Genomic DNA, 22,682 nt, shown 5'->3' on the forward strand with positions numbered 1-22,682 from the left:
CGAGTTGACGGGAAAAAATAACGCGGAATAGACTAGAATAGGGTGTTCTGGATTTTGAAGAACCACTGTGAACGATAATCTGTATAGAGGGCAAACCCATAAGGCGTTGGGATGTTAATAATGCAGAAACTGTGGCAAGGACCTCGATATGAACATATTGCTGCAGCAGACGATGACAAAGAGTTCTCGACCACGTAGAAGACACGAGAATGGTAATAGCAACGCAGATGGTTGAAGTCGAGCTTTCTCGAGAGTCGATAACATCGTATGTCAAGTCCCGTAAACCGTGCACTAGCCGCAGTCAAGTCGCACCAATACGAGTCCAAAAATGTCAGAGGAAAAGTCCTTCAAGGTTGGACATGGATCGCAGTCGTTCCCCATTGGAATGGGCGCCAGAGAATGAACTCGCGGACTTCACTTCTAAATCTGGTAGATTTTATTGTATCTTATTTTATTCCGCATTGTTTGAGCCCGCAGATAGTCATATAGTTTGTTGAACCTATCAAGGGAGATCTTGGAGCATTCAGAATGCGAGTGGAACGAGTTATTCGCTTGAAGGTATATACCGGAAAATTGGAAATGACCGTCGGTCCCGTTCATTCTGTCTGACCCTAATTCGGCTATCCGGAACGCCTCAGGATTTGGGCCAGCTTTGGGCATCACCGGGCGGTACAGCCTCACGAGAGATATGTCCTTGAGGCCTGTTGCTAACGCGGCAAACGTGGTCATGATATCTAGCGTTAGGTCAAAGATACCTGTAAGACGATCAGCAGCACATTTCAGTGTGATCACGGTTTGTCGGACGATGGGGACAGAGAGAACAGGACGTACAGAACGGACGGACCGGACGGACAGAACTTTCCAACTTCCACGTTCCTTGGTAGTATATACCACTGTTTTTAGCATCGAAATTCTTCCGGCAGTGTGTTGCGTGTGACAAATAAAGTTGATACTCACAATGTGGTGTTTTGTATAGTATGCGATAGGTGATTGATGCCCCTTAGATAAACGTTCCGTGCTACACATGTTCAAGTTGCACAGACGGCGCCCTTGAAGGCACAGAGAACAACAATAAACACATGGATACATGCGAAACTCGGATGTTTGGATCTAGAGATGCCGCTCAAGCGTCGAGTCACTGAGGCTGTGTGCTGTAAGCTGAATAGGTATCATTATGGAGATCGTTCATCCGCGTTTCCGAGTCTGCGGTTGCCACTGTTAGTCGGTGATGGCCGCCGGGTGGAGCTGAAGCACTAACCTCCTGTGTCAAGGACTTATGGGACGCTTCGACTCCGTCGGAAAAAACTACTGCAACATCATGATGTGAGGTGCATAGCCTCGGTGATTACCCGTGGTCTCGGAGATGATCGATTCGAGCCACGAGAGCGAGTTCCCTCGAAAGATGGAATTAAAAAGTCAGCTGTCAAGATGTAAAAGGGAATAAAGGACATACGTTACGGTTGCTGCAACATGCTTTGATTTCGAGTTTCGTAGCTTACCTACTAAACAACGATAGTTTGATGGGGCTGAAAGTACTTTGATCTTCGTTACCCAAATTCCTGTACAGTGTACATACGTGGGATATTAGCCCTGTCAGGCATGCCGCAATCGACCTTCTACTCTATCGTTCGTATCTCAAGTTGAAAGTACCCAAACCGAAGAATGACCAAACGACCAGGTCATGCCCATTCCACTTCTGAACCAATTCTAATGCAGACCTTCGATCCCACCAACATTGACAAGGAATACCAGTTCTATGATGAAGAGGCTGCCAGAGTCAGTCAGAAAATTGATGAGGAGCTCAAGGTCTGTACTTCATTTTCCTCTAATTAACTAGGAACTCTTGGTCATCGAGATCTGCAGAGAGACTGGGTGCGGCGCAAGGATGCTCAGAGAAGACAAGTCAAGGGTGCGTTCTGTCGCTGAGGAGCACTACCCACTTCAAGTTGACTTAAACGTATGCAGTCATGCTTCTTGGCCAGGCAGAATCCGGGAAATCAACACTCCAAAAGCAATTCCAGCTGTACTACGCTCATCATGCCCTCGATCATGAACGTCCCCTATGGCGTCCAGTTGTGTATTTCAACATCCTCAAGGCTGTTCGAATGATTCTAGACGAACTGGACCATGAACTCAACAACCTTTCGATTGATGATTCGGTGGAGGGTCAAGCTGTTGCACATTCCTTAGCCCCCTTAGGTGACCTGAGTGAAGAATTCTCCAGACTACGTACTAAGTTAGTGCCTCTGGTTGCAATGGAGGATTCACTGGCATCCGAACTCAGCGGTGGAGTCGCTGTGACCGGTGGCCGAACTGGTGTATATGTTCGTGCAGGATGGCAGGCCCTTGTCACCCCTTTATCGCCGAACCGGAGTCGTGCACTTCCTGGTACTGGCGGACTTTCTCCCGCTGTTGCTCAGGTGACCAGCCTGGCTTCGAGGACCCTCATTTCTGTTCAAAACGATGTAGATGAGCTCTGGAAGCACCCGGCCGTTCGGATACTCGTCAACAACAGACGAATCAGGCTTGATGAGTCTGCACCATTGTATGACGAACCATTTGTGCCTTGGGTATTGTTTGTTGACTGTCGTTGCAGCTTCCTGGATAGCATCAAACGCGTCGCGCAGCCCGATTATCTTCCGTCAACGGGTAAAGTGCATACTTGTTCTGAAATTATTTGCAAATATTGAATATATGTCTGATCTAGCCGATCTTCTCAATGTCAGACTACAGACGCTCGGTGTGGCTGAGCATTCTTTCGATATAGAACTATGTGGCTCTAGATATAATTGGTTGATGTACGACGTCGGCGGAGCTGTACGTGTGTGCCCGTTTTTCCTGTTTTACTGTTTGGCTCAACAAGGCGCTACATTCATTTTTAGCGTGGCCAGGCGAGTTCATGATATTTAATGATCTAAACAGATCCCCCGTCTGACTCCGAACCATCGCATCAGCGCCACGCATGGGTACCATACTTTGACGATGGTGGGTGTTTTGCTCTGATCGTGTTGCATTTGGCGCCTGTGGACACGGGCGCCGCGGAGACAAATTCATGGTCCGCAATAAGGAATGTTTACTAACAGACCGTGTTTCTGGGCCTCTTATTAGCAACTGCAATCATCTTTTTGGCGCCAATCAGTGCATTTGATCAAGTATGTCTTTGTGTATTTTCCCCTTGTGCTCCTATTCATTGTACCCGAAATAGTATCTTGAAGAAGATCCGCGGACAAATAGAGTGGACGACTCGTTGCAGCTATTCACAGCCATATGCTCAAACAAACTCCTGAAGAACTCGCATTTGGTTCTGATGCTTAACAAGGTTTGCATTATTCTTTACAGTTTCGACCATGTGACCAATGTGACATGACTGTGCGCAGACTGATTTGCTAAGGAAGAAACTAGAAGCTGGGGTCAAAGTGCGGAAATAGTGAGATTTGGTGATCAATTGTTGGTTGGCTGTGCTCACAGCTCGGCGATAGTATCACATCATACGGCGACCGCCCAAACACCTACGCCGATGTGTCAGAATATTTCAGGGCACACTTTATTCAAGTTCATAGGCGCCATGATATCAGCCGTCGAGCGTTGTATGTTGTATGTGTAGACTCTTCTAGTCACCTTGTTCACTAATAATTGTGTCGCCACCCAGCACTTCACCTCTATGCTGGTGAGTTTTCCCGTCATTCGAGGTTTGCACGAGACCTAATTAAATATAAATACAGGATATCCGGGCAACGCAGGACATCATAGTCAACGGTACGTTTTGATAGACATCTGCCCCTCACCCAAACGCTCATAACAGATACGTCAGTGGGAGAGGCTATTATCCGATCACATATCGCAAAGACTGGTCTCGCGTAATTCCCTCCTGGTTAACACTTTCTGCTGAGGATATTGACATAGCACTATGTTTATCTGACTACCTTCCAACCTGACACTTCCCTGCCGACTAATGATACCTGATGATCTCTCCTTTCTTGCTGACTATTTTACAAACTTCATCTATTGATATCCCGTCCATCATTGTCACACCTGCACATCTCTCAGCTTTGTTGCATATAGAATTTTATTCGGTTGTCTCCCAAGTAAAAGGGTCGGTCCGATGGCATAGATGAATTTGCACACGCATTTAGCGCCAGCTGGAGTCCACTTTAGCTGCCACTCCCACACCGTATCTTTTACTTGCCTGATAAGCAGTTTCAGTGTATGGTACGCCTTTACATCTTCCGATGGTGATGATTTTGATCCTTTGTGATAACCAAGATCTTCAACGCCTTGTCGACTTGAGAGATCAACAGTTATCGCAACCATGCCGAAGGTGAAATGCGTGCATTGCGGTGTGGTCCTCGAACGCTACGAGATGCCACACCATGTACGAGAACTCCACAACAAACCATTGCAGCTCGGGCAGTCCAACCGAAATGCACCCGAGATGTTGTTTGGAGAATGGCAAGCCAGAGAAAGTACCCAGCCAGCTTCTGTCATCACTCGACCGGAACGCGAAACATTCCAATTGGAGATCCAAGACATCGTGGATGCGTTTACCGCCTTGTCCGGATAAGCTGAGACAAGCATGCAGCGAGGGTGTTGAGACCCTGCCTGTCCTTGGGGTGAGTCCATCAGCGTTGCAACAGTCAGTCGGTGTCGTGATTTGCGCTGCCATCAGGCGTTGTATGCGTACACCTTCACTCATCTTCAACTGTGCGCTCCAGAGAAACAAAGGATCGGGGTCGTATTTTTGAATCAGTGGTTTGAATTCTCATACGCAACATCAGTCTTATCGCCGACCTCGAAGACCTGAAGACGTGGTTGATAGGAGAAGGCGATGCCTATCTTTCGAGTTTAAAGACTATGAAGGATGGGCTTGTTCGCATTCTACAGATGGTGTGCAAGGCTTTGGTCAGTGAGGAATCTACTAAACGGTATGAACAGTCACAAGTCGAGAAGCACATTTGCAATACTGGCCTGATCAACGAAAAGAAATTGCACCACCTCGACATCAACAACATAGGAGCGTTGATTGTCGAGCACACAACATCGAGTGAGCGTGCCCGCGCTTTCTACGCCGATGACAACGCACAGTTCATGGTCGAGATACTACAAAATGTAAGCGCTAACTTAAGGCCCCACAGTCGCTTTTTGACATTCGTAATAGCTACTTACGACTCGGTCTGAAATTCTGGAAAAATATAGAAGGTATCTGGTGAATGCTGTGTTCAAACTGTCAAGGAAATCTGGACGGTTCCCACAGAGTTTGCAACTTTGTGGCATTCAGGACTTAAAACATACCGAATTTCATGGCGGCTTTGGCCTGATCTATCAGGGTCAGCTAAACGGCCGCCTTGTTGCCGTAAAAAAGGTGCTAGAAGGTAAACGTTCCCAAGAACAATTTCATAAAGTCAGTAATTTCGATTCAGACGATGACACAAGTTCACATGTTGTTATGTCTTGTAGGCATTTTCTAACGAAGCGGTAACCTGGTACTATGTACGACATGCAAATTGTCTTCCGTTTTACGGCGTATACGTCCTTAATGACGCTGAGAAGACCTGGTGTCTCGTATCCCCCTGGATGGCAGACGGTCATGTTAATCACTATCTTAAGGAGCATCCCGATGCTGACAGGTATCCGCTGGTAAGTACAGCTTTATTTCATACCAAGAGATCCAGCTTATGGTAGTGGAGATCCTGGATGTTGCACGTGGCCTGGGGTACCTGCACTCAATGGAGCCAGCAGTGAGTCATGGCGATCTGAAAGGCGTAAGTGTATGCGCCCACCTGTGATTCCGGAGAGTTCAAGCTTTAAATTTGTAGGACAATATCCTGATAACATCTTCCGGGCGTGCATGCATAGCGGATTTTGGAATTGTAACTGCTCGAGACTCTCGTATTCAAATGACCACAACAGCATCCGGCGTCGTGGGGACACTTCATTTTATGGCTCCAGAACTTCTAGCGGCAGAAAGTGCAGCTGATATCCAGAATTTGGACAGAAGGCGGTGCGACATGTATGCATTGGCTTGCGTCTGTTATGAGGTAGGAAAAAAATTAGTCCATTCATCTTGATCTACGACAAAATTTGCAGATGTTTACCGGGATGCGCCCATTTAAAAACCGGGATCCCAAGCCCTCAATACTTGGGGGACAGCGGCCAGAGCGGCCACATGAGGCCCACCAAATGTTAGACGACTTTATGTGGAGTCTCATAGAAACCCTGTGGAAACATAGACCGAAAGAACGACCAACAGCAGAACAAGTATGCGAGCGAATTTCTCACAGGATGGATTCTGAGGGGAAAATTACCGAGCACCCGTCCACTGAAGTGGAGTGGGATGTAGGTTTTCTGGCTGATCCCGCCGTGACGATGGTGACAGAAGATCCTTTCGCGCTTGCAATTGCGCATACGTACTAGGCTTAGACTCGTATGCAAGTATATACAAAGTCTATATTGTACAATTGCATTGACCATATATATATGTAATACTATCACTCTGATATGTGAGCGCTTAAGCACCAAAATTTAGAAGGATTACCGTGACTGCGGCGGGCAGTAACCATAAGTTAGATAGTATCTGATCAGTAGCAGACGCAAGTCATTCCTTCTATATGTAAGAGACCTGCTTTGATGTGGGCTCCCTCGCCGAAGCACGAGTTCTGCACAACTATGTGCAAAAAGACCGGTCGGTAAGACGATCCTCAGACTACTAGCCACTGAAGTGCATAAGTACTGAGCATGCGCGAGTTCATTTACCAAGTGATAGGTAGGTACATGAGGACCGTGGGAATATACAAAAACTTTGGAGCTAGGATCATCGACTTGGTCGAAATACTCATTTTCATAGTATTATATCTCCAAAATGTCGACCAGCGGGCTGAAGGCGATTGCCCCTGTGCCCACCGCGGCAGATTTCTTGGACATTGTCCTGTCCAAGACTCAGCGGAAGACACCTACAGTGAGTCGTTTGAGAGTATCATCCAGAGCAATCTAATCATCTCAATGCTCCAGGTAATCCACAAAAACTTCAAGATCAGTCGCATCCGTAATTTTTACATGCGCAAAGTCAAATTCACGCAAGACACTTTCGATGAAAAACTAGGAGCCATATTATCAGAGTTCCCCCTACTTGACGTGAGTTTGCTCAAGCTCTCCTGGGGGGTTTAAATTTTACAAACCTGAGGCAGGACTTGCACCCTTTCCTGGCATCACTCATGAATGTATTGTACGACAAAAATCACTACAAACTTGCTTTAGGCCAACTTCGCACTTGTCGACATCTTATCGATCAGGTTGCCAAAGATTACGTCCGTCTTCTTAAGTTCGGTGACAGTTTATACCGCTGCAAGCAACTTAAAAGGGCAGCGCTGGGTCGTATGGCCACTATCATGCGCAGACAGAAAGATCCTCTTGCCTACCTCGAGCAAGTTCGCCAACACATTTCCCGTCTTCCCGCCATTGACCCTAACACCCGAACCCTACTCATTTGCGGCTACCCAAATGTCGGGAAGTCGTCATTTATCAACAAGGTTACGCGTGCGGACGTTGATGTCCAGCCATATGCTTTTACAACCAAGTCCCTTTTTGTTGGCCATCTAGATTACAAGTACCTGAGGTGGCAGGTAATCGATACCCCTGGGATTTTAGATCATCCGCTGGAGGAGATGAACACGATTGAAATGCAGAGTATTACGGCTCTTGCACACCTCAAGAGCTGCGTGTTGTATTTTATGGACCTAAGTGAACAGTGTGGTTACACTGTGGAAGCTCAAGTGCGTATTGCAGCATGCATTGTGTCTGGATCGCATGCCAATTTTTACCTGCAGTGTAAACTGTTCCATTCTATCAAGCCTCTATTTAATGGCAAGCCGACGATGCTTGTCATCAACAAAATCGACGTGACTTGCCTTGATGACCTTGCGTCTGAGAATCGCGCCCTCGTCCAAGAAATCATTGACGCTGAGGACGTCCAATGTATCCAGGTGTCATGTTATTCTGATGAGGGGGTCATGGATCTCAAGAACAAGGCATGCGACGCTCTTCTAGCACACCGCGTCGACTCGAAACTGAAAGGCACCAAAATTAACTCTGTGATCAACCGTATACATGTGGCACAGCCGAAAGCTCGGGACGACGTTGTCCGTGCGCCATTCATACCGGATGTCATCAAAGAGCGGAAGAAGTACGATAGAGATGATCCCGACAGGAAGAAACTTTTGCGAGACGCGGAGTTGGAAGAGGGTGGTGCTGGTGTTTTCAACATCAACATTAAGCGTAAGCTCTTCTCTGTATATTTCATGTGCCTCCTGACGCGTCACACAGAGGATTACATCCTCGCAAATCCTGAGTGGAAGATGGATGTTATGCCCGAAATCATGAACGGCAAGAACGTTGCCGACTTCATCGACCCCGATATCGCCGAGAAACTTGAGGCACTTGAACGTGAGGAAGAGAAACTCGAGGCCGAGGGCTTTTACGACAGTGACGAGGATATCTTCGACTCCGAAGACGAGCGTGAAGCAATCGAGGCTAAAAAAGCTCTTGGGCACAAAATACATTCACAGAACGTCAAAAAAGCCATGAAGAACCAGTCTCGATTACCACGCACAGCAGGCCTCCGCACGCTGTCCGAGCTCACTACTGAGCTCAAGAAAGCAGGTTATGATCCAAGCAGCATAGAGGCAAGAGCGGGGATAATAGCCAAAGCCCAAGGCGCTAAGCGGAAACGAGCTGAAGCAGACATGGATGTTGATATGGAGGATGGTGACGGTGATGCAAGTGAAGGTGAAGAAGGTGACTGGATGGATGTTGATGGCGAGGAGCAGACGCCGAATAAACGAGTCAAGGTTAACTCGGGTGCAGTTATCGCCAAGCACCCGCGAGCGCCGAAATCAAATCGTCAATTTGCTGGTATGCGTGATCAGCAGGTTTGTTTTATCTTTATCTGGATGAATAACTCCCTGAATATCTTTGTTTTAGCAAGCATCCAAGGCCGTCAAGCTACGGAACCTCGGACAGCGTGAACGCAACCGGTTGGCTAAAGCTGGAGAGGCTGATCGTGTTATTCAAACTAAAATGGTGCGTGATCGTGAACACATCTTGACTCTGTTGTTGATCACTTCCTCAGCCAAAACATCTTTTTGCTGGCAAACGGAAAGCTGGAAAAACGAACAGGCGTTAGCCTGTTCGTATTGTACGTTGTCATGTATCATTTTCGTCATATGTCATGCAATCCATTCCATTCTTAAGTACAACTTGAACTGTGTCCTGCAGACAACCAAAAAGTTCAACGATAAAAGGGTATCTAGACCATCCTAGAAGGTAAGTACGTATGTACAATGACACGCATAAAGGTGCGCAAATCGCAATATTAACGTTTGAATTTCGTCTATCATTCTGGAATATGTCGTGCGTGTATCGCTTTAAGGGACGTCCTGCAACGTTTCCTTAGTTAGTCGTCAAGTAAGGTATAATATTACGGAGAGTGGAGGAAGAGGAACATATACGCAGGGAGAGGGTTTCGCAGTAACGGAGGATGTGGCCAAGGTCGATAAAGAATTGGATGCAGGTCCACATTTAGTCCCAATCAATGGTAATTCCGCCCGGGCCAGGAGCAGCGATACCAATACCTCTGTCAGATTCGCGTTTCAGCCACTTGAGAGCACGCTTGTCATCTTTGAGGGGTAGTTCGAGTCTTTCTAGGCACTTCTTGTTGTGATCCTGCGATAACGGGCACGTTAGATAACCTAAGATTCCGCAGGTGAAGGATCACTGATCGCTTACTTTCAACCATTGCTTCTCTTCCTTGGTTAGCATGCTTTCTTTGACCATCCGCGTCTGAATCGGAACACACGTGAGACGTTCGAACCCAAGCCACACGTCGCCGTTAAATTCGCCTTTCGTCTGGTGGCAGATACCGTGAGATGCCATAGTGGTGTGGTGATGCGGGATCAACGTACCTTGACTCTGCGAATAGCCAACGCAGATTCAATGCGCATCCCCCATCGGCCTTCAAGATCTATAATTCACACCATGATGAGTCACGACGGGGGAATTTCGGCTTGCAACTCACAGAAACCAGGCTCGTTTGTTATGACGTGTCCAGGAACAAGAGCAACGCTGCTGGAGAATCCGTGTGGGCCTTCATGAACGTTTAAGAACGAGCCAAAACCGTGGCCTGTGCCGTGCTATGTCCAAAATCACGTATCAGGTGATGGTCAAGTATACGTCAAGGAAGCAACATACCATGTAATTAAGTCCGTCCTTCCATAGTGCTCGTCGAGCGAGAACGTCAAGTTGGGAGCCGGTGGTGCCCTCCGGGAATACTGCGCTATCGATGGCAATCTGAGATTATGAGGTGAGGAAGTGCGGAGACTGATATAACCGCCGGTGACGTACATGACCCTGCAAAACGCGGGTGTAGGCTTCTGATTGGTCTACTGATGGCCTTCCAAAATGAACTGTACGCGTCGTGTCACAGGTGCCATCACGGTATTGGCCTCCAGAATCACTGGGGTAAACGAAGTTAATGGTCACGAACTTTGATGGGATTCTTGATGCTCACTTAAGGTAAGGGGTGTCTCGATCAATCATCCGGGCGCCAGATTTCGTAGGCGAATAGTGAGGAAGAGCTGCAAGATCCGAAATATAAACGATATGAATTACCATGCTGTGGAAGCTGCCTACCCGCGTTAGGCCCGCTTGCAGAGATGTTCTCGTATGCAAGACCCCAATAGTGCTTGTTTTGCCTCCTGTACTCTGTGAGACGCCATGCTGCTTCATACTCCGTAATGTCGTATCCTTGTTGGATCTTGTGCTCCAGCCATGCAAGCCATCTAACCTAAACGAGAGAGCATGAGGTGGGAATCAAAACTATCAACCGAGGATACACACATATGCAGCACCATCGCGAAGGTAGGCACGCCTCAAGCCTTCAAGTTCTACTTCATTCTTGATGGCCTTGATGTTGTCAATAAAGGATGGCATGACGGTGTAACGGAAATGCGTCAGCATTAGGGAGATCGCGTAGGAGGTTTCTGGAGAGATAAGGACTTTGCCCTCGCCCCATTCTCGCCGGCGGAGGAAAGCCCAAATGTCGTTGTATTCCTTCCGCTCGATGTTGAGGACACGTAGATGATCCTCCACTTCATCAGTAAGCTTGACGGGATCTAAGAATAGGACAACCCTATCAAGAGAAATAAACAGGTAGGCGTAGAACAGAGGATTAAAAGGGATATCGGAGCCACGTAAGTTAAGAAGCCAAGCTAAGAGTGATCTCTGTAAATCTGTCCTCAAGTGATATCGGTGGAAATTGGACGCACCAATTGAAGATAAAGAAGTAATCAATGTGCCAATGTGCATTTGTGCAGGAGTCGGAGTTGCTTTGGAGTATGAAGGGACGGCCGGAGGTTGAGCCTGGATCCAAGCGCGAACCTCTGCGATTTTTGTGCTAGCTTCTCTGCCCGTAAATTCAAGAGACTGGATAAAAACGGGCTCCTTGGATCGCAGGGGCTTTTCTTTCCAAACCATGTCAATGAAATTCTGGGGAGGATAGTTGAGCTTCGAGTTCTTCAGGTTGAGTTGTGTGTTCAATAAGGTAGCCTTCTCGTGGGAGATCATGCGCGCGTCTATACCAATCTTCGAATCCTTGGCACGATCCTGATATAACACAACTCTCTAAGGAAAAGCCGCGGAAATAAGTTAATGACACGCACAACCAACCAATCAATCCAATCTTTGGGGCCATCCACGGCCCCACCAGGTATCAAGTGCCAGTTTGAGTCAAGTTCATCACGAGCTTGCAACCAGTAGCGCGAGTCGGTTACTAAGTAAGCGGCCGTCTTCGAAATAATAGCTTGGCCCGCACTTCCAGTAAACCTGACAATCACGTAAGATCCAAAGTCGGACGGCCAAGACAAATAACTCACCCAGAAATCCATGACCTACGTTTGTCACTCGCTGCGACGTACTCGGACTGGTGGGGGTCCTCGCTGGGTACGACGCTGAAGTAGGAATGTCAGCCTGAAGAAACGTAGGGGTTGGCTTTGCTCACTAGTAATCGAGTTTCTCCTTGGCCATCAACCTCCTGATCTCCTCCAATCTTTCTGTCGTGTCAACCTTCTCCTTGACGGATTCGACGTCATTGATCTTGCGTTCATAAGCAGACCCAACAAGCGTGCTCGCAGAGTCATTCGAGTAGAAGGGTGGGCGTTTACTGCCGCTCGACCTGGAGGAGGTACGAGTAGGCGATTTGTAAAGCGGAGGTCTTTCCGAATCGACAGAGGGCGATCGTTCCAGCATCTCTCTTTCCCTCTCCTTGGCTTTTCCCATCCCCCACCCATATCCCCACTTCGTAGATTTCTTCGAATCGACCCTGGTCAGAGCCGACTTGCTGTCATTGGGAGAGAGTTGCGACAACTTGGTGCGGCTCTCGTCAGCAAGTGTAGGGACATCGTAAACTTCTGAATCCGAATCAAAAGATAGCTTCTCTACGTCCGATGCGAGGGTCCGTGTGGTGGAATAAGACCCGGAGCGGACGAGCTTATTTTGCAAGCGTGTGGAATTATGCGATCGTTTCGAACGATTGGAATGGTTGTCAGACTTCTGAGACGAACGATGGGAATTGTTGTCGGACCGCTCAGAACGATTGGAACGGCTCTCGGACATCTGAGACGACGCATAAGATTTTTCCGAGTCTGTACGGATTATGAGAGGGCTGGCTTCGCGAGTTCGTGAGCGATTTGTGAAAGGAAAGCACATGGGCGGTGGAGGCGGCGGCGCCATGATTGATGGCGGATGATGAAGGTAAGAAGCAAAGAGCCCGTGCTGGTAATATACTTAATGAGCTCAGAACGTACTCACACGAGGCTGGACGGTGATTATCGCCAAGGGTGCCATGGCATGCGTATTGAAAACCGAAAGCATGTAAGTAATAGAGGGCCCGTGGAAAAAAGTGTGACTAAGCGCACTACATTGGGATTATTGGAAACACGGACTCCAAAGGTCACCGGCCCAGTTGCCAGCTGGTCATTTGGGGACCTGGAAGACCTCGAGAACAGCTCCGTGGGGGATTAAATTGATGTAACGGCTGCGGAGAAGAATCAGTAGGAAAGGGTTCTAAATGAGGGGTATTGTCCAGCCATACCACTGAGACACTTGGCAACAGCCAACAGATATGGCAGTGATCAGTCCTGGGATCGATCCCGCGGGTATGCGAACGCCACCGTGACCACTGGTGAACTAAGTTCATATCACACCTCAAAAACACGAGGCTGGAACGGCTTGCCATCTCTTCCACCTAACTTCGGTCCGCACTTGACTTGTTCCTGACCCTAGTACTAATGTGTGGCCTGTAGGGTTGCGGAACCCGTGATCTTCCACGGGGTCTAGATTGGTTATTCTAGATCCGAGATGAAATATGGTCACAAAGATCATGAGGATATCGTTATGTGTATATTCACCAACAACGGGTCATCGGAGCGCAACATGTCAAGCTTGCTTGAGACAGCCGACAAGAAAGGCATCATCGGTTAGGTACAGTTTTTTCAATACGCGGAGACATGCAGATCCTTGCTCGAAGAGCACGCGTCGATGCACTGCCGAGCACAAAAAGACATTGTGTCAGAATGGCGCATGACGCTAGAATTGGCCTCACTGCACGGTACTGTCCAACTTCAATTGGCGTGTGTGGTTCTAGACACATGTAGTTCTGGAATGAAGATCACCCCCTCCCCTACACCACCATTACTACAGCCACGGAATGATCTAAAGAAAGCTAGAACCTCATAAAGCGACTTACCACAACCACATGGCTGGACCCCTGGCGCCTGATACAAATTCGTCGCAGACCAGAGAATGGAACAGAAATAAATCTCAGCTGTTGTTCATTATCCAGGCCTGTGAATATGATAGTGCTGGTCTGGGAAGAGGGTGCACATGTAGCAGCGCCACAATGGTCAAGAACCATCGACTCAGAAATGGAGGGGAGGAACAAAATGTCCTGCCGGATCGCGAATAGTGCCATGTCATCGGACTTGACAAGGTGTTCCTTCAGAGCCCTGACCCGCTCCAACCATTCGAGTTCACGCAGGTTCACGCAGACACAGCTAGGTAGGTCGAGACAATTGACTGACCAAGTGTGCGACGAGAAGTATGGCGTGATGGGAGTTTGAACAGATTAGTAGGATTATAACACAGATATTGGTACTGTAGCGTTGGGACAGCGGCTTTCAAACCGCTGTTAAATGAGTTCACAGTAAAGCTGTTCACCTGGTGCCACAGTACCAGCATAGGGATGAATGTCGGACATCTCAAGCGTCGAGGAAGCTATTATATGATTACGTAAATAATTATGCGATATTTACATCAACACTAGCAGTGTTTGGTAAGATCTTTTTATGTAAATCTCGTTTCACTGACTCTGAGTGCTCGTACTCGTTCCGCAGGACAGCGCTTACAGTAAGCCAGATTTTGAGTTAGATTTGAGGCCCCCTGATCATTGAGGTTCTGGCTGTGTTAAGTTTCTCGAGCACCGAGACTGAATAGGACATCAAATGTTCGTGTGGTCTGTGGAACATGAGCTTCTCCCCAGGATATTTCCTTGCAGATCATGTAAGTATCATGTTATAGGGACAAAACACTTCGAAAGTGTGAAAGTCTCTGGACGTTCGTAGGGGAAATGAGGTTATTGCCATCCCTGACTCGGAAGTTACAAGTGCCAAATTACCAAGTCAACACCGCTGCGCGACGGTCGACCTCGACTAGATGATTCTATGATACACCAACGACGGTGAGAGTTTCGTGTTATCTCCTGTTATATCGCATCTTGACGGGGTTGGTTTCAACTTTGTCACAGTCTGTTACATTGCAAAGTATGTCACAATTACTCCGTCTGTCTTTTTGTTAAATAGCCTGAGTTTGCTATACCGAAGCTCTGGATTTTCTGACCTGAACATGATGGGATCTATAGGTCGTCCGCTCGTTTTTGTTATCAATTGGCGCACTCTCGAAGAAACTGCTGCGTACGTCACTCTGATCACGACTACGTTTCTCTACTCACAACTTCTTCCTCAGCATCTTCGATGGTCAGGAAGGAATGGGCCAGACTGCCGCACATGCAGGCCCCATGCACCGTGTGGACGACATCAAAGAGAAAGAGACGAAATTGCAGTCTGAAGTCGCTACGAATTAAGCAACCTGTTCCTGACAGACTCGGCACATATGAGGCGGAATGGGTAACATCACCAAGGATTTGATCTACTTGTCCCCCATTCTCATCCTTCCCAATCTTCATCTTCATGTCAATAGTGATGCTTTACGACCAATTACGAATGTGGTCGGTTTTGGATCAATCTCACGGACATGCAAACGCCACGGCGAGGCACGCGGAGAACAAAGTTTTGTGCCCTCTCGAGACTGCGAGATTGGGATAGCTTGCCATCCAGCCACCAAATGACTCCATACGTTGCCGGCCCGACCGCCGAATAGTTTACGCCGACGCGACAGTCAACGTTTGTCGACTTATCTGTCAGTCCTCTCCTAAGTTTCGTTTTTGGCGGATCGACAACACCGGGGAGCAAGAGAGCAGGTCAATCCTCGCCATACCAGAGCTCTGAGTTCTCTGGCTTGAACATGCTGCACGCGTTGTTTCGTTATTATCGTGCTCACCACCTGATCGCTCAAGCGTTAGAGCGCTCATTCTGGATGTCAGGGATGTCAAGGGTGTCAAGGGACCTAAAACATACGACCAGATCACTATTTAATCGTCGTCTCGTTGCACTCCCTCGACTTGACAACGAACCATGGGTGCTAGTCCCACTGTCATCACCGAAGGCTCTGCTGCCTACACTCACCTTATTGATTCGAGGCCATGGTACAGGAACAGGCGTACGTTCCTCAAAGGAGTATGAATAGAGAATGAAAGTACTGATAACACAATAGGCCTTATCATACTGAACTTCTGGATCAGTATCATGCAAGTTCCAGAACACATACTAATGTACACTCAATTAGCTTAACCCTGACAGGTTTGTTACGTCCTACACATATGGCTTTGACGGTGAGTTCCATGTCTTGAGTTATTGACAAGCCTTCCATAAAGCATTTAGGTAGCATGATGAGTACGTGACTGTGATTTTCAAGACGACATTCTAAACGCGGAACAGACGGTCTGCAATCTTTGACGCAGTGGAATCAAGCGTTTGGTAATCCTGCTGGTGGGAAGGTGTGTCTACTGCTTTACGTTGATTAAACCGTACTCATCTGCTGGCAAGCTTGGATTGCTCAATGCTATTCAAGTAAGCTAATCTTAATGATAGCGATCGACGAGATTGGCTAACTGCAGGATGACTTTAGAACATTGGGACCTTATGTGCTTACCCGTTTGCGCCTTACATGTCTGATGGCATGGGTCGGCGCTTCTCGATTACATTTGGTGCAAGTGTGATGGTTGTCGCCACCGTGATCCAGACTGCTAGTAATTCTGTGCAGATGTTTATTGGAGCACGGTAGGCAGCAAATAGCTCGCAAAAGTCACTGCTGACTTATTTCCGCAGTTTCTTAATCGGTTTCGGTCAGACATTCGCTGCCTCTGCTGCTCCACTCCTTGTCCATGAGGTTGCATACCCTTCTCACCGCAATCAGGCAAGTTCAATGTATGTCTCATTATGGTAAGCTGTTCTGGTATTTTCGCTCGGATGTATTCTCATCATCCTTCAGGTTCCTTGGGAGCATCGTGTAAGTTCTTCGCAACACAGATTTCGCTTTCATGCCAGCTCACCAGTTGTCACCGCTTAGTGCGGCATGGAGTGTTAGTTTTTGACATTCGAAGCCAAAAAAAAACTAAAGTGATACTCTTCGTAGACTTACGGCACATTCACCATCCAGAGCAGTTGGGCTTGGAGAATTCCTTCTGCACTCCAAGGCGTTTCATCTATGATACAAGTCTTATTGATCTGGTTCGTCCCCGAGTCACCACGTTGGCTCGTGAGCAAGGGAAAGTGAGTATGTCTCTCCTCGAAATGTAACAGGTCTGATGTGTGTAAAGGGAGGAGCGTGCCCTCCAGGTTCTCGCTTACTATCATGCAAATGGCAATGCGTGAGTGTGATTCATTTCCTTGTGGTATCAGCGCGTAAATTAAGCCTATCGTGCAGACAAGATCCTCTTGTGCAGTACGAATTGGAAGAAATCAAGGCTGCCATTGCTTTTGATCGGGAAGTAGCTGGTAATGTTGGCTGGCTGAGTTTGATCAAAACTCCTGGAAACCGAAAGCGTTTGCGTCTTGCCATCGCGATTGTTGTCTTCTCTCAGTGGTCTGGGAATGGTTTGATGTAGGTTCGAATGCTATCTCGTAAGAGACATGATTCTGACACTCGTTGATTTTCAGCGCTTACTGTAAGTTAGCTTCATTGATGCACGGCGTGAATGCTCATGGTTGGATCGACAGATTTGAACAAGGTTCTCATTGCAATTGGAAGTAAGTGAGTCGTGGCTTGACACATACAGGCCAAGTGATCATTCCTGTGTAGTTACGAACCCGAAAACCCAGTTGCTGCTTGTAGGTTTAGAAGAAGTGCGTAATGCTCGCTCGTTCACGAAAATTTCTAGAACGGTTCCCTCAATACCTACAACTTCTTTGTTACCATCATTGCTGGCTTTAACTGTACCCGTGTGGGTCGACGGCCACTGCTCCTCATATCTTGCACCGGTCAGCCATGGTCCTCGAGCATATAAATATAACTGGCTGATTTAAGCTGTTAGGTATGGTCGTCTTCTGGACCGCGCAGACGATCTGCTTCTCCATCCACCAAAGCACCGGTAGCATCGCGGCTGGCAATGCAGTCGTTGGTTTCATTTGTGAGTAGTGCATAGGAGCTGATTACGTCCGGAGCTGACAAGTTCTCGAATTTTCAAATACAGTCCTGTTCTACACATCTTGTGAGTAGTCTATTACTCTTGTGTTATTAACCTATTCACGTTTATACAGACAACGTTCGTCTTTCTAACTGATGCATCTTCATCCTAGCTGAAATCAGGTAATATTAGATTGCATTTCCACCTCTCCTTGCGTCGTGAGTCATGTAAACTTCTGGAGTGAGACTCGTCGTGAATTATTCTACAAGATACCCCATCGAAATTTTCCCGTATCCCATCCGTGCCAAGGGTTTTATGGTGGCCAACTTCATGATGACTTTGGCTCTGATCTTCAACCAGTATGGTTCAAGCTCTTTGTCCGTTTAAAGGTCCACTCACATTCGCAGATATGTCAACCCCATTGCCCTTGAAGCGTACGTCTCAAATATGAATCTATTCCCTGCATCTGCTGACATCGAATTCGACACTTAGTCTGCAGTGGAAGTACTACGTACGTGAGCTGTCTGACATGTCTCCATTCATCCAATGTTCTATGTCAGCTGGTGTACATCGCCTGGCTGTGCTTCGAACTTGTATTCTGCTACCTCTTCATCGTTGAGACCAAGAACGTGATTATAACGTTTTTATTGTTCATACATGATCATCGGCTAATGAGGTCTCGTCAGCGCACTCTCGAGGAAACTGCCGCGTATGTTACAGTGATGATGATTGCAAATTTATATTCACAGCTTCTCTACAGCATTTTCGATGGTGAGGAAGGCGTGACCCAGATTCATGGCAAGGCTGCTGCGCATGCAGGTCTCACGCACCGCATCAGCACAGAAGAGAAAGACACGAAGTCAGATTTTGCAATTGCTATGACGGATTAATCTCCGTAAGCCCATCCGAGTTGGATTGGGCGACATTATGAGATTTGATCTACTTGCATGCCTTTTATTGTTCCCAATCTTCATGATAGTAATGTTTGAAATACAATCCGACGATGTAGTAGTGTACCCTGCGCTTGTGAAGTTGAAGTGGATAAATGGTCACAACATTTGCTGTGTGATTTTACGCAATAAATTGTTGATCGGTTGTCAAAAATGTTCAACAATCTTGCCGACGTCACTGTCAGGCATTTCTCGCGCAGTGTCATCCTTGGACATTTGAACATTCCGGCGATTCTATGTGTGGAGACAAGTTTTGCAAACGATAAGGGAGCCAGATAGACTGTAGTCCATAAATTATCCGATTCTGTATAACGAAAGAACTGAGAGTAGGTGAGTGTTTACCTAGTCTCTCCTAGACAGCCCTTTATAAACGAAGGAAGATAGTCGTTCCTCGTGTTTGGCCAAAACATCGTTCCGAACCTAAGAAAAGTATAACGAAAGCTGTCAGGCCGGGTGAGTACCAGCAGCCTACTAAGGATAGACAGTCAAGAGTCGTCGAACAGTTTCAAATTGGCGTGAGTTGATGTTGCAGAACAAACTTATCTTAATACATATTATGGTGCAAGACGCGCTTCGAGGTTCCTGAGGGAGTGGCAGGCACAAAAGAGTCATTAAAAACGACGAGCATAGGTTGTCGAGTAGTCGAATTTGTGGTCACGGCAACAAGTAAGAAAGCGGTGTCTCAAAACTCAAGTTAGTTCCTCTCGCTTACGTAGCTATAGAACACAATTCACTCCGGTTCAACTAATAGATGACCGACACCACCATGTGCTTAAGTCATAGCATATGGCTAGGGCCGCTGTGAAGCTCGAATAGTACTAGTACATCGAGTAACTTAAGGACTGAGTACTGGCCTCTGCCTCGAGATATCTAGTCCTTCAAAACATGATTAGGGTGTTTCCAGTCTGATCAATGATCAATGTTACATTAATGATTATTGTAAGTTGGTAAATTATGAGCCCATCAGGCACTTGTCAGTGTTATTCGAAATATTGATCTATAAGGCACGGAATAATTATTTGATTCCGTGAAATACATCAGCGGTAGCAATATGTGCCAGAAATATGCTTGCTAGCGGTCAGTAAGCAGCTGGCGCTCATGATCCTGTAAGATAATATCGCTGCATCCCCGCATTCTTTCTCCCTCTCACTCGCGATTTTGAGTCAAATTTGATGTCATGGTTTTCATCCCGTCTCGAGCCCAGCTCCAGCACCAGGTAAGCACTCATCAATTCACGAACGGAAGCTTTTTGACAACACCATCGCATTATTGCCCTACCTTGCTACTTATCAGGTTCTCTCCGTGAGTGTCCGTTGTCAGTTTCTGGCGGCGAGGCTGAAACATCCAATACAGTCTCGTGCTACCAACGGCAGTGATAACGACAATGACTCAGATTGGAGTGCTATGCAGATAACAACCCCGATAATTGTTGGCGTTGCACTCATTATCATCTTTGCTGCATACCTCATGTGGTACAGATGGTCACACCATTTCACACACCACTTTCGCCGGGTTCGAGATGCATCCATCTCGAGGTTTTCCAAGATCTTCATGCCTCAATACCATCGTCGAGTGCAGCACACTAGCATGCCCGTTACGCTGGATGAGTCCATGGACACTCCGCGTCACATACGAAGATTTCACTCGTATGTTCGGTCGGACTCGACTGATTCACAAACACCACTAAGAAACTCCATCGAATTCTCTTTCCCGCCGACCAACGGATATCATTCTGATCCTTCTCACGGGCCGGTACCTGGGGGTTCTCGGCGACCTGAGCGGCGGTTATGGCGATGGTGGCGTCTTTTTGGTGTGGGTCCTCGAGAGGTCAAGCCAAAAGTACCAAGCCGTTGCTGGGTGGTAGAGGGTCCCGATGAGAGTAGTACTGTGGGACACGAGGATGGATCGCTCAACAGCCAAAGCCTTGAAGCGAGACAAAGATGGATGAGCAGTCTTGCACCGGTGCATGAACAAACGAGTGATGACGAGGGTGACCCCAGTCGAGGGATTTATACTGGGGTAATCCAAATTGGTGATCCTGATTTCTCTACACACTCAGCAACACCAATGAGTCCGACATATCACGAAGGTGTTGCAGTACCTGCACTCCCTGTATCAGTTCCTACATCAGCCAGAACGGCTGCACCGGAATACAGTGCAGTCGAAGGTCCATATTCGACATCTAATTTGCGGACCATGACAACCGCACCAACAACTTATATTCAACAAAGTTCCTACACCCCGGTAAGTCCTGAATGTCGGTCGTCATGTGTGTATTCTCACTAACTTGTATTACTCAGGGAGCTACCCACTCTAACTCGCCTGCCCCTCCAATGTACAGTTCTGTTTCACATAGTAGAAATACGTCTACGGAGAGTTTCACCTATCCTGCCAACCCTGACCTAACGACACTCTATCCATGGTCGGTGCGCGCCGTGGGACGAACTCTCCCGCGTATATACCAGCATGAACGACAGATATCGACGGAGAGCATGCTTACGAACTCGGCCCCCATGGTACCACAGAGCATGTACTAATTAATCGCGTTCCCCGACATCGGAGAGGATGAATAGACACCAGCGGACACTGTACCCTAAAAAAGAAGTTCGTGTAATTGTTTTTGCATTCACCACCACTCGTAGCACTATGCCTACCCCCCTGCTTCACGTAGTTCCATGGTGTCCTTTGGCCCGTGCCACGCCCTTCAGAACAACCTCGACTTCTTCACATTCGTCCGCTGGCATATTTTTATACTATTTTTCTGTTGTGTCTTTGGCACGCAGGCAAGGACTCATTCATGTTGTATCTTTCGTAGCCATCTGGTGCTTATCTTCGCTTTTATGTTGTACCAGCGCTATTCTGAAGCTCCAACTAATCAATTGTAGTGCTGTTATCCGAGTCATTTCTGCGGGGTCATCTGTCACAGTATCTGTATGGTCATGTCCCGAAAGGGAATCAAAGCAGCCTCGAAGTGGACACAAAACACATGCCCTTCCCACAATATTTGAATTCAATTATTTGCGAGGCCGTCGGAAACAGGTGACCTCTCCTCGAAGTTCGCTTTCTTCCATGTACGGGCTTTACAAGTACCTTTTTGCCACCGGCTTCTGATCGGCTGCGCGAAGCTTACGAGTTCTAATCGTGTAGCCTCGCGGGAAGTCGGCACCTCCGAGTCAAAACCTTAAGTCGTGGGGGAGCCGTCGTGTATCTTAAACTTGGAATCTTGCAGAACAGAACGATGAAGGATGCACCCCACATTTCCCGGATGTGTGATGATATATTACTACGTATGGATCCGACTCCAACGCTGGTACTAGTAGGATTATGAGCGGTGCGTACATGTGACCTGGTACCATAAATACATACAGGCCAGGGTCCCGGTTTCTTAGAGAACAGCACAGGCGTGAATTAATACTACCTGATATGAGATGCCAAACAAATCTGCCAAAGAGGCATGGTGGTAGGACACTTGTGAGAGATATAAATTGTGTGTGAGACTGAAATGGGCTTACAGGCATCAGCGGATAGTCTCCTCCGGCCGGTCTCTCAATCGGAAGATAGTTGAACATGTCCGGGAACCTCCTTGGAGGAAGGGGGTCAGCATCCTCGTACCTCGTATTCGTCTCGAAACGCTGACTTGGAACTCTGTGTTGAAGTCCGGAATCCACAGCCGATTTCAGTGCGTGTTGACTGGGACCCATGGCGTATAGTCGTTATAGGCACATAAAGACTGAAGTTAAAACGTCCAACCTCGTGACTGAGATGAGTGCTAACCTAGTTAATAGACAGGAGTATGAATGATGAACGATTTTCATTGGCTGGTAAGGAACTGATGAGATAAGCTAGACGCGAAGCGCCGAAATCTGTCTCCCTAATCCTTAGCGCTG

The 22,682-nt window shown here is 47.5% G+C and overlaps 10 protein-coding genes across 10 annotated transcripts; 7 read left to right on the forward strand and 3 right to left on the reverse strand.

Annotated features, from left to right (window-relative positions):
- Positions 1-178: 178 nt before the first annotated feature.
- Positions 179-1,555, reverse strand: BJ212DRAFT_477169 (uncharacterized protein). Its single transcript, XM_041343300.1, has 2 exons — positions 1,259-1,555; positions 179-1,203 (listed from the first exon to the last, which is right to left on the reverse strand). The coding sequence occupies exon 2, from the start codon at positions 1,087-1,089 to the stop codon at positions 421-423; it is 669 nt and encodes a 222-aa protein (XP_041190475.1). The 5' UTR covers positions 1,090-1,203; positions 1,259-1,555; the 3' UTR covers positions 179-420.
- Positions 1,556-1,632: 77 nt separating this feature from the next.
- Positions 1,633-4,087, forward strand: BJ212DRAFT_1372085 (G-protein alpha subunit). Its single transcript, XM_041336318.1, has 13 exons — positions 1,633-1,909; positions 1,966-2,545; positions 2,597-2,649; positions 2,708-2,817; positions 2,883-2,891; positions 2,955-2,985; positions 3,109-3,152; positions 3,206-3,319; positions 3,378-3,427; positions 3,480-3,594; positions 3,650-3,667; positions 3,723-3,756; positions 3,812-4,087. Exons 2-13 carry the CDS (start codon positions 1,968-1,970, stop codon positions 3,859-3,861), a joined length of 1,206 nt encoding a protein of 401 aa, XP_041190476.1. The 5' UTR covers positions 1,633-1,909; positions 1,966-1,967; the 3' UTR covers positions 3,862-4,087.
- BJ212DRAFT_1372099 (kinase-like domain-containing protein) lies at positions 3,811-6,490 on the forward strand. The gene is made up of 11 exons (XM_041336319.1): positions 3,811-4,209; positions 4,264-4,531; positions 4,563-4,610; positions 4,667-4,746; positions 4,776-4,884; positions 4,933-5,106; positions 5,156-5,398; positions 5,455-5,634; positions 5,685-5,759; positions 5,814-6,035; positions 6,085-6,490. The coding sequence occupies exons 2-11, from the start codon at positions 4,310-4,312 to the stop codon at positions 6,409-6,411; spliced, it is 1,680 nt and encodes a 559-aa protein (XP_041190477.1). The 5' UTR covers positions 3,811-4,209; positions 4,264-4,309; the 3' UTR covers positions 6,412-6,490.
- A 279-nt stretch (positions 6,491-6,769) lies between these two features.
- BJ212DRAFT_1372115 (P-loop containing nucleoside triphosphate hydrolase protein) lies at positions 6,770-9,249 on the forward strand. The gene is made up of 7 exons (XM_041336320.1): positions 6,770-6,952; positions 7,006-7,128; positions 7,182-7,766; positions 7,821-8,268; positions 8,317-8,921; positions 8,974-9,072; positions 9,122-9,249. The coding sequence occupies exons 1-7, from the start codon at positions 6,857-6,859 to the stop codon at positions 9,173-9,175; spliced, it is 2,010 nt and encodes a 669-aa protein (XP_041190478.1). The 5' UTR covers positions 6,770-6,856; the 3' UTR covers positions 9,176-9,249.
- A 321-nt stretch (positions 9,250-9,570) lies between these two features.
- Positions 9,571-12,294, reverse strand: BJ212DRAFT_1277116 (peptidase M24, structural domain-containing protein; the record flags this gene model as incomplete). The annotated part of the gene is made up of 13 exons (XM_041331335.1): positions 9,571-9,714; positions 9,778-9,897; positions 9,954-10,012; positions 10,067-10,181; positions 10,240-10,338; positions 10,393-10,504; positions 10,559-10,625; positions 10,681-10,834; positions 10,888-11,258; positions 11,316-11,652; positions 11,709-11,871; positions 11,922-11,996; positions 12,047-12,294. The coding sequence occupies 13 exons, from the start codon at positions 12,292-12,294 to the stop codon at positions 9,571-9,573; spliced, it is 2,064 nt and encodes a 687-aa protein (XP_041190479.1).
- Positions 12,295-12,863: 569 nt separating this feature from the next.
- BJ212DRAFT_478098 (uncharacterized protein) lies at positions 12,864-13,399 on the reverse strand. The gene has a single exon (XM_041343303.1). The coding sequence runs from the start codon at positions 13,280-13,282 to the stop codon at positions 12,998-13,000; it is 285 nt and encodes a 94-aa protein (XP_041190480.1). The 5' UTR covers positions 13,283-13,399; the 3' UTR covers positions 12,864-12,997.
- Positions 13,400-14,946: 1,547 nt separating this feature from the next.
- BJ212DRAFT_1483371 (uncharacterized protein) lies at positions 14,947-15,184 on the forward strand (the record flags this gene model as incomplete). Its single annotated transcript, XM_041340602.1, has 2 exons — positions 14,947-15,014; positions 15,067-15,184. 2 exons carry the CDS (start codon positions 14,947-14,949, stop codon positions 15,182-15,184), a joined length of 186 nt encoding a protein of 61 aa, XP_041190481.1.
- A 541-nt stretch (positions 15,185-15,725) lies between these two features.
- Positions 15,726-18,554, forward strand: BJ212DRAFT_1372132 (general substrate transporter). Its single transcript, XM_041336321.1, has 23 exons — positions 15,726-15,879; positions 15,934-15,967; positions 16,020-16,051; positions 16,101-16,112; positions 16,158-16,216; positions 16,266-16,289; positions 16,348-16,499; positions 16,548-16,661; positions 16,711-16,728; positions 16,789-16,801; positions 16,855-16,991; positions 17,039-17,089; positions 17,146-17,322; positions 17,379-17,386; positions 17,439-17,468; positions 17,521-17,549; positions 17,600-17,699; positions 17,753-17,848; positions 17,912-17,929; positions 17,979-17,983; positions 18,038-18,279; positions 18,338-18,474; positions 18,532-18,554. Exons 1-21 carry the CDS (start codon positions 15,795-15,797, stop codon positions 18,065-18,067), a joined length of 1,224 nt encoding a protein of 407 aa, XP_041190482.1. The 5' UTR covers positions 15,726-15,794; the 3' UTR covers positions 18,068-18,279; positions 18,338-18,474; positions 18,532-18,554.
- On the forward strand, positions 18,338-18,900 carry BJ212DRAFT_1372137 (uncharacterized protein). Its single transcript, XM_041336322.1, has 2 exons — positions 18,338-18,554; positions 18,606-18,900. The coding sequence occupies exons 1-2, from the start codon at positions 18,517-18,519 to the stop codon at positions 18,733-18,735; spliced, it is 168 nt and encodes a 55-aa protein (XP_041190483.1). The 5' UTR covers positions 18,338-18,516; the 3' UTR covers positions 18,736-18,900.
- Positions 18,901-19,871: 971 nt separating this feature from the next.
- On the forward strand, positions 19,872-21,824 carry BJ212DRAFT_1372141 (uncharacterized protein). Its single transcript, XM_041336323.1, has 3 exons — positions 19,872-20,011; positions 20,089-21,039; positions 21,096-21,824. The coding sequence occupies exons 1-3, from the start codon at positions 19,973-19,975 to the stop codon at positions 21,330-21,332; spliced, it is 1,227 nt and encodes a 408-aa protein (XP_041190484.1). The 5' UTR covers positions 19,872-19,972; the 3' UTR covers positions 21,333-21,824.
- Positions 21,825-22,682: the final 858 nt, after the last annotated feature.

The sequence above is a fragment of the Suillus subaureus genome (assembly GCF_016647635.1).
Source record: "Suillus subaureus strain MN1 chromosome Unknown BJ212scaffold_27, whole genome shotgun sequence".
Taxonomy (NCBI): Eukaryota; Fungi; Basidiomycota; class Agaricomycetes; order Boletales; family Suillaceae; genus Suillus; species Suillus subaureus.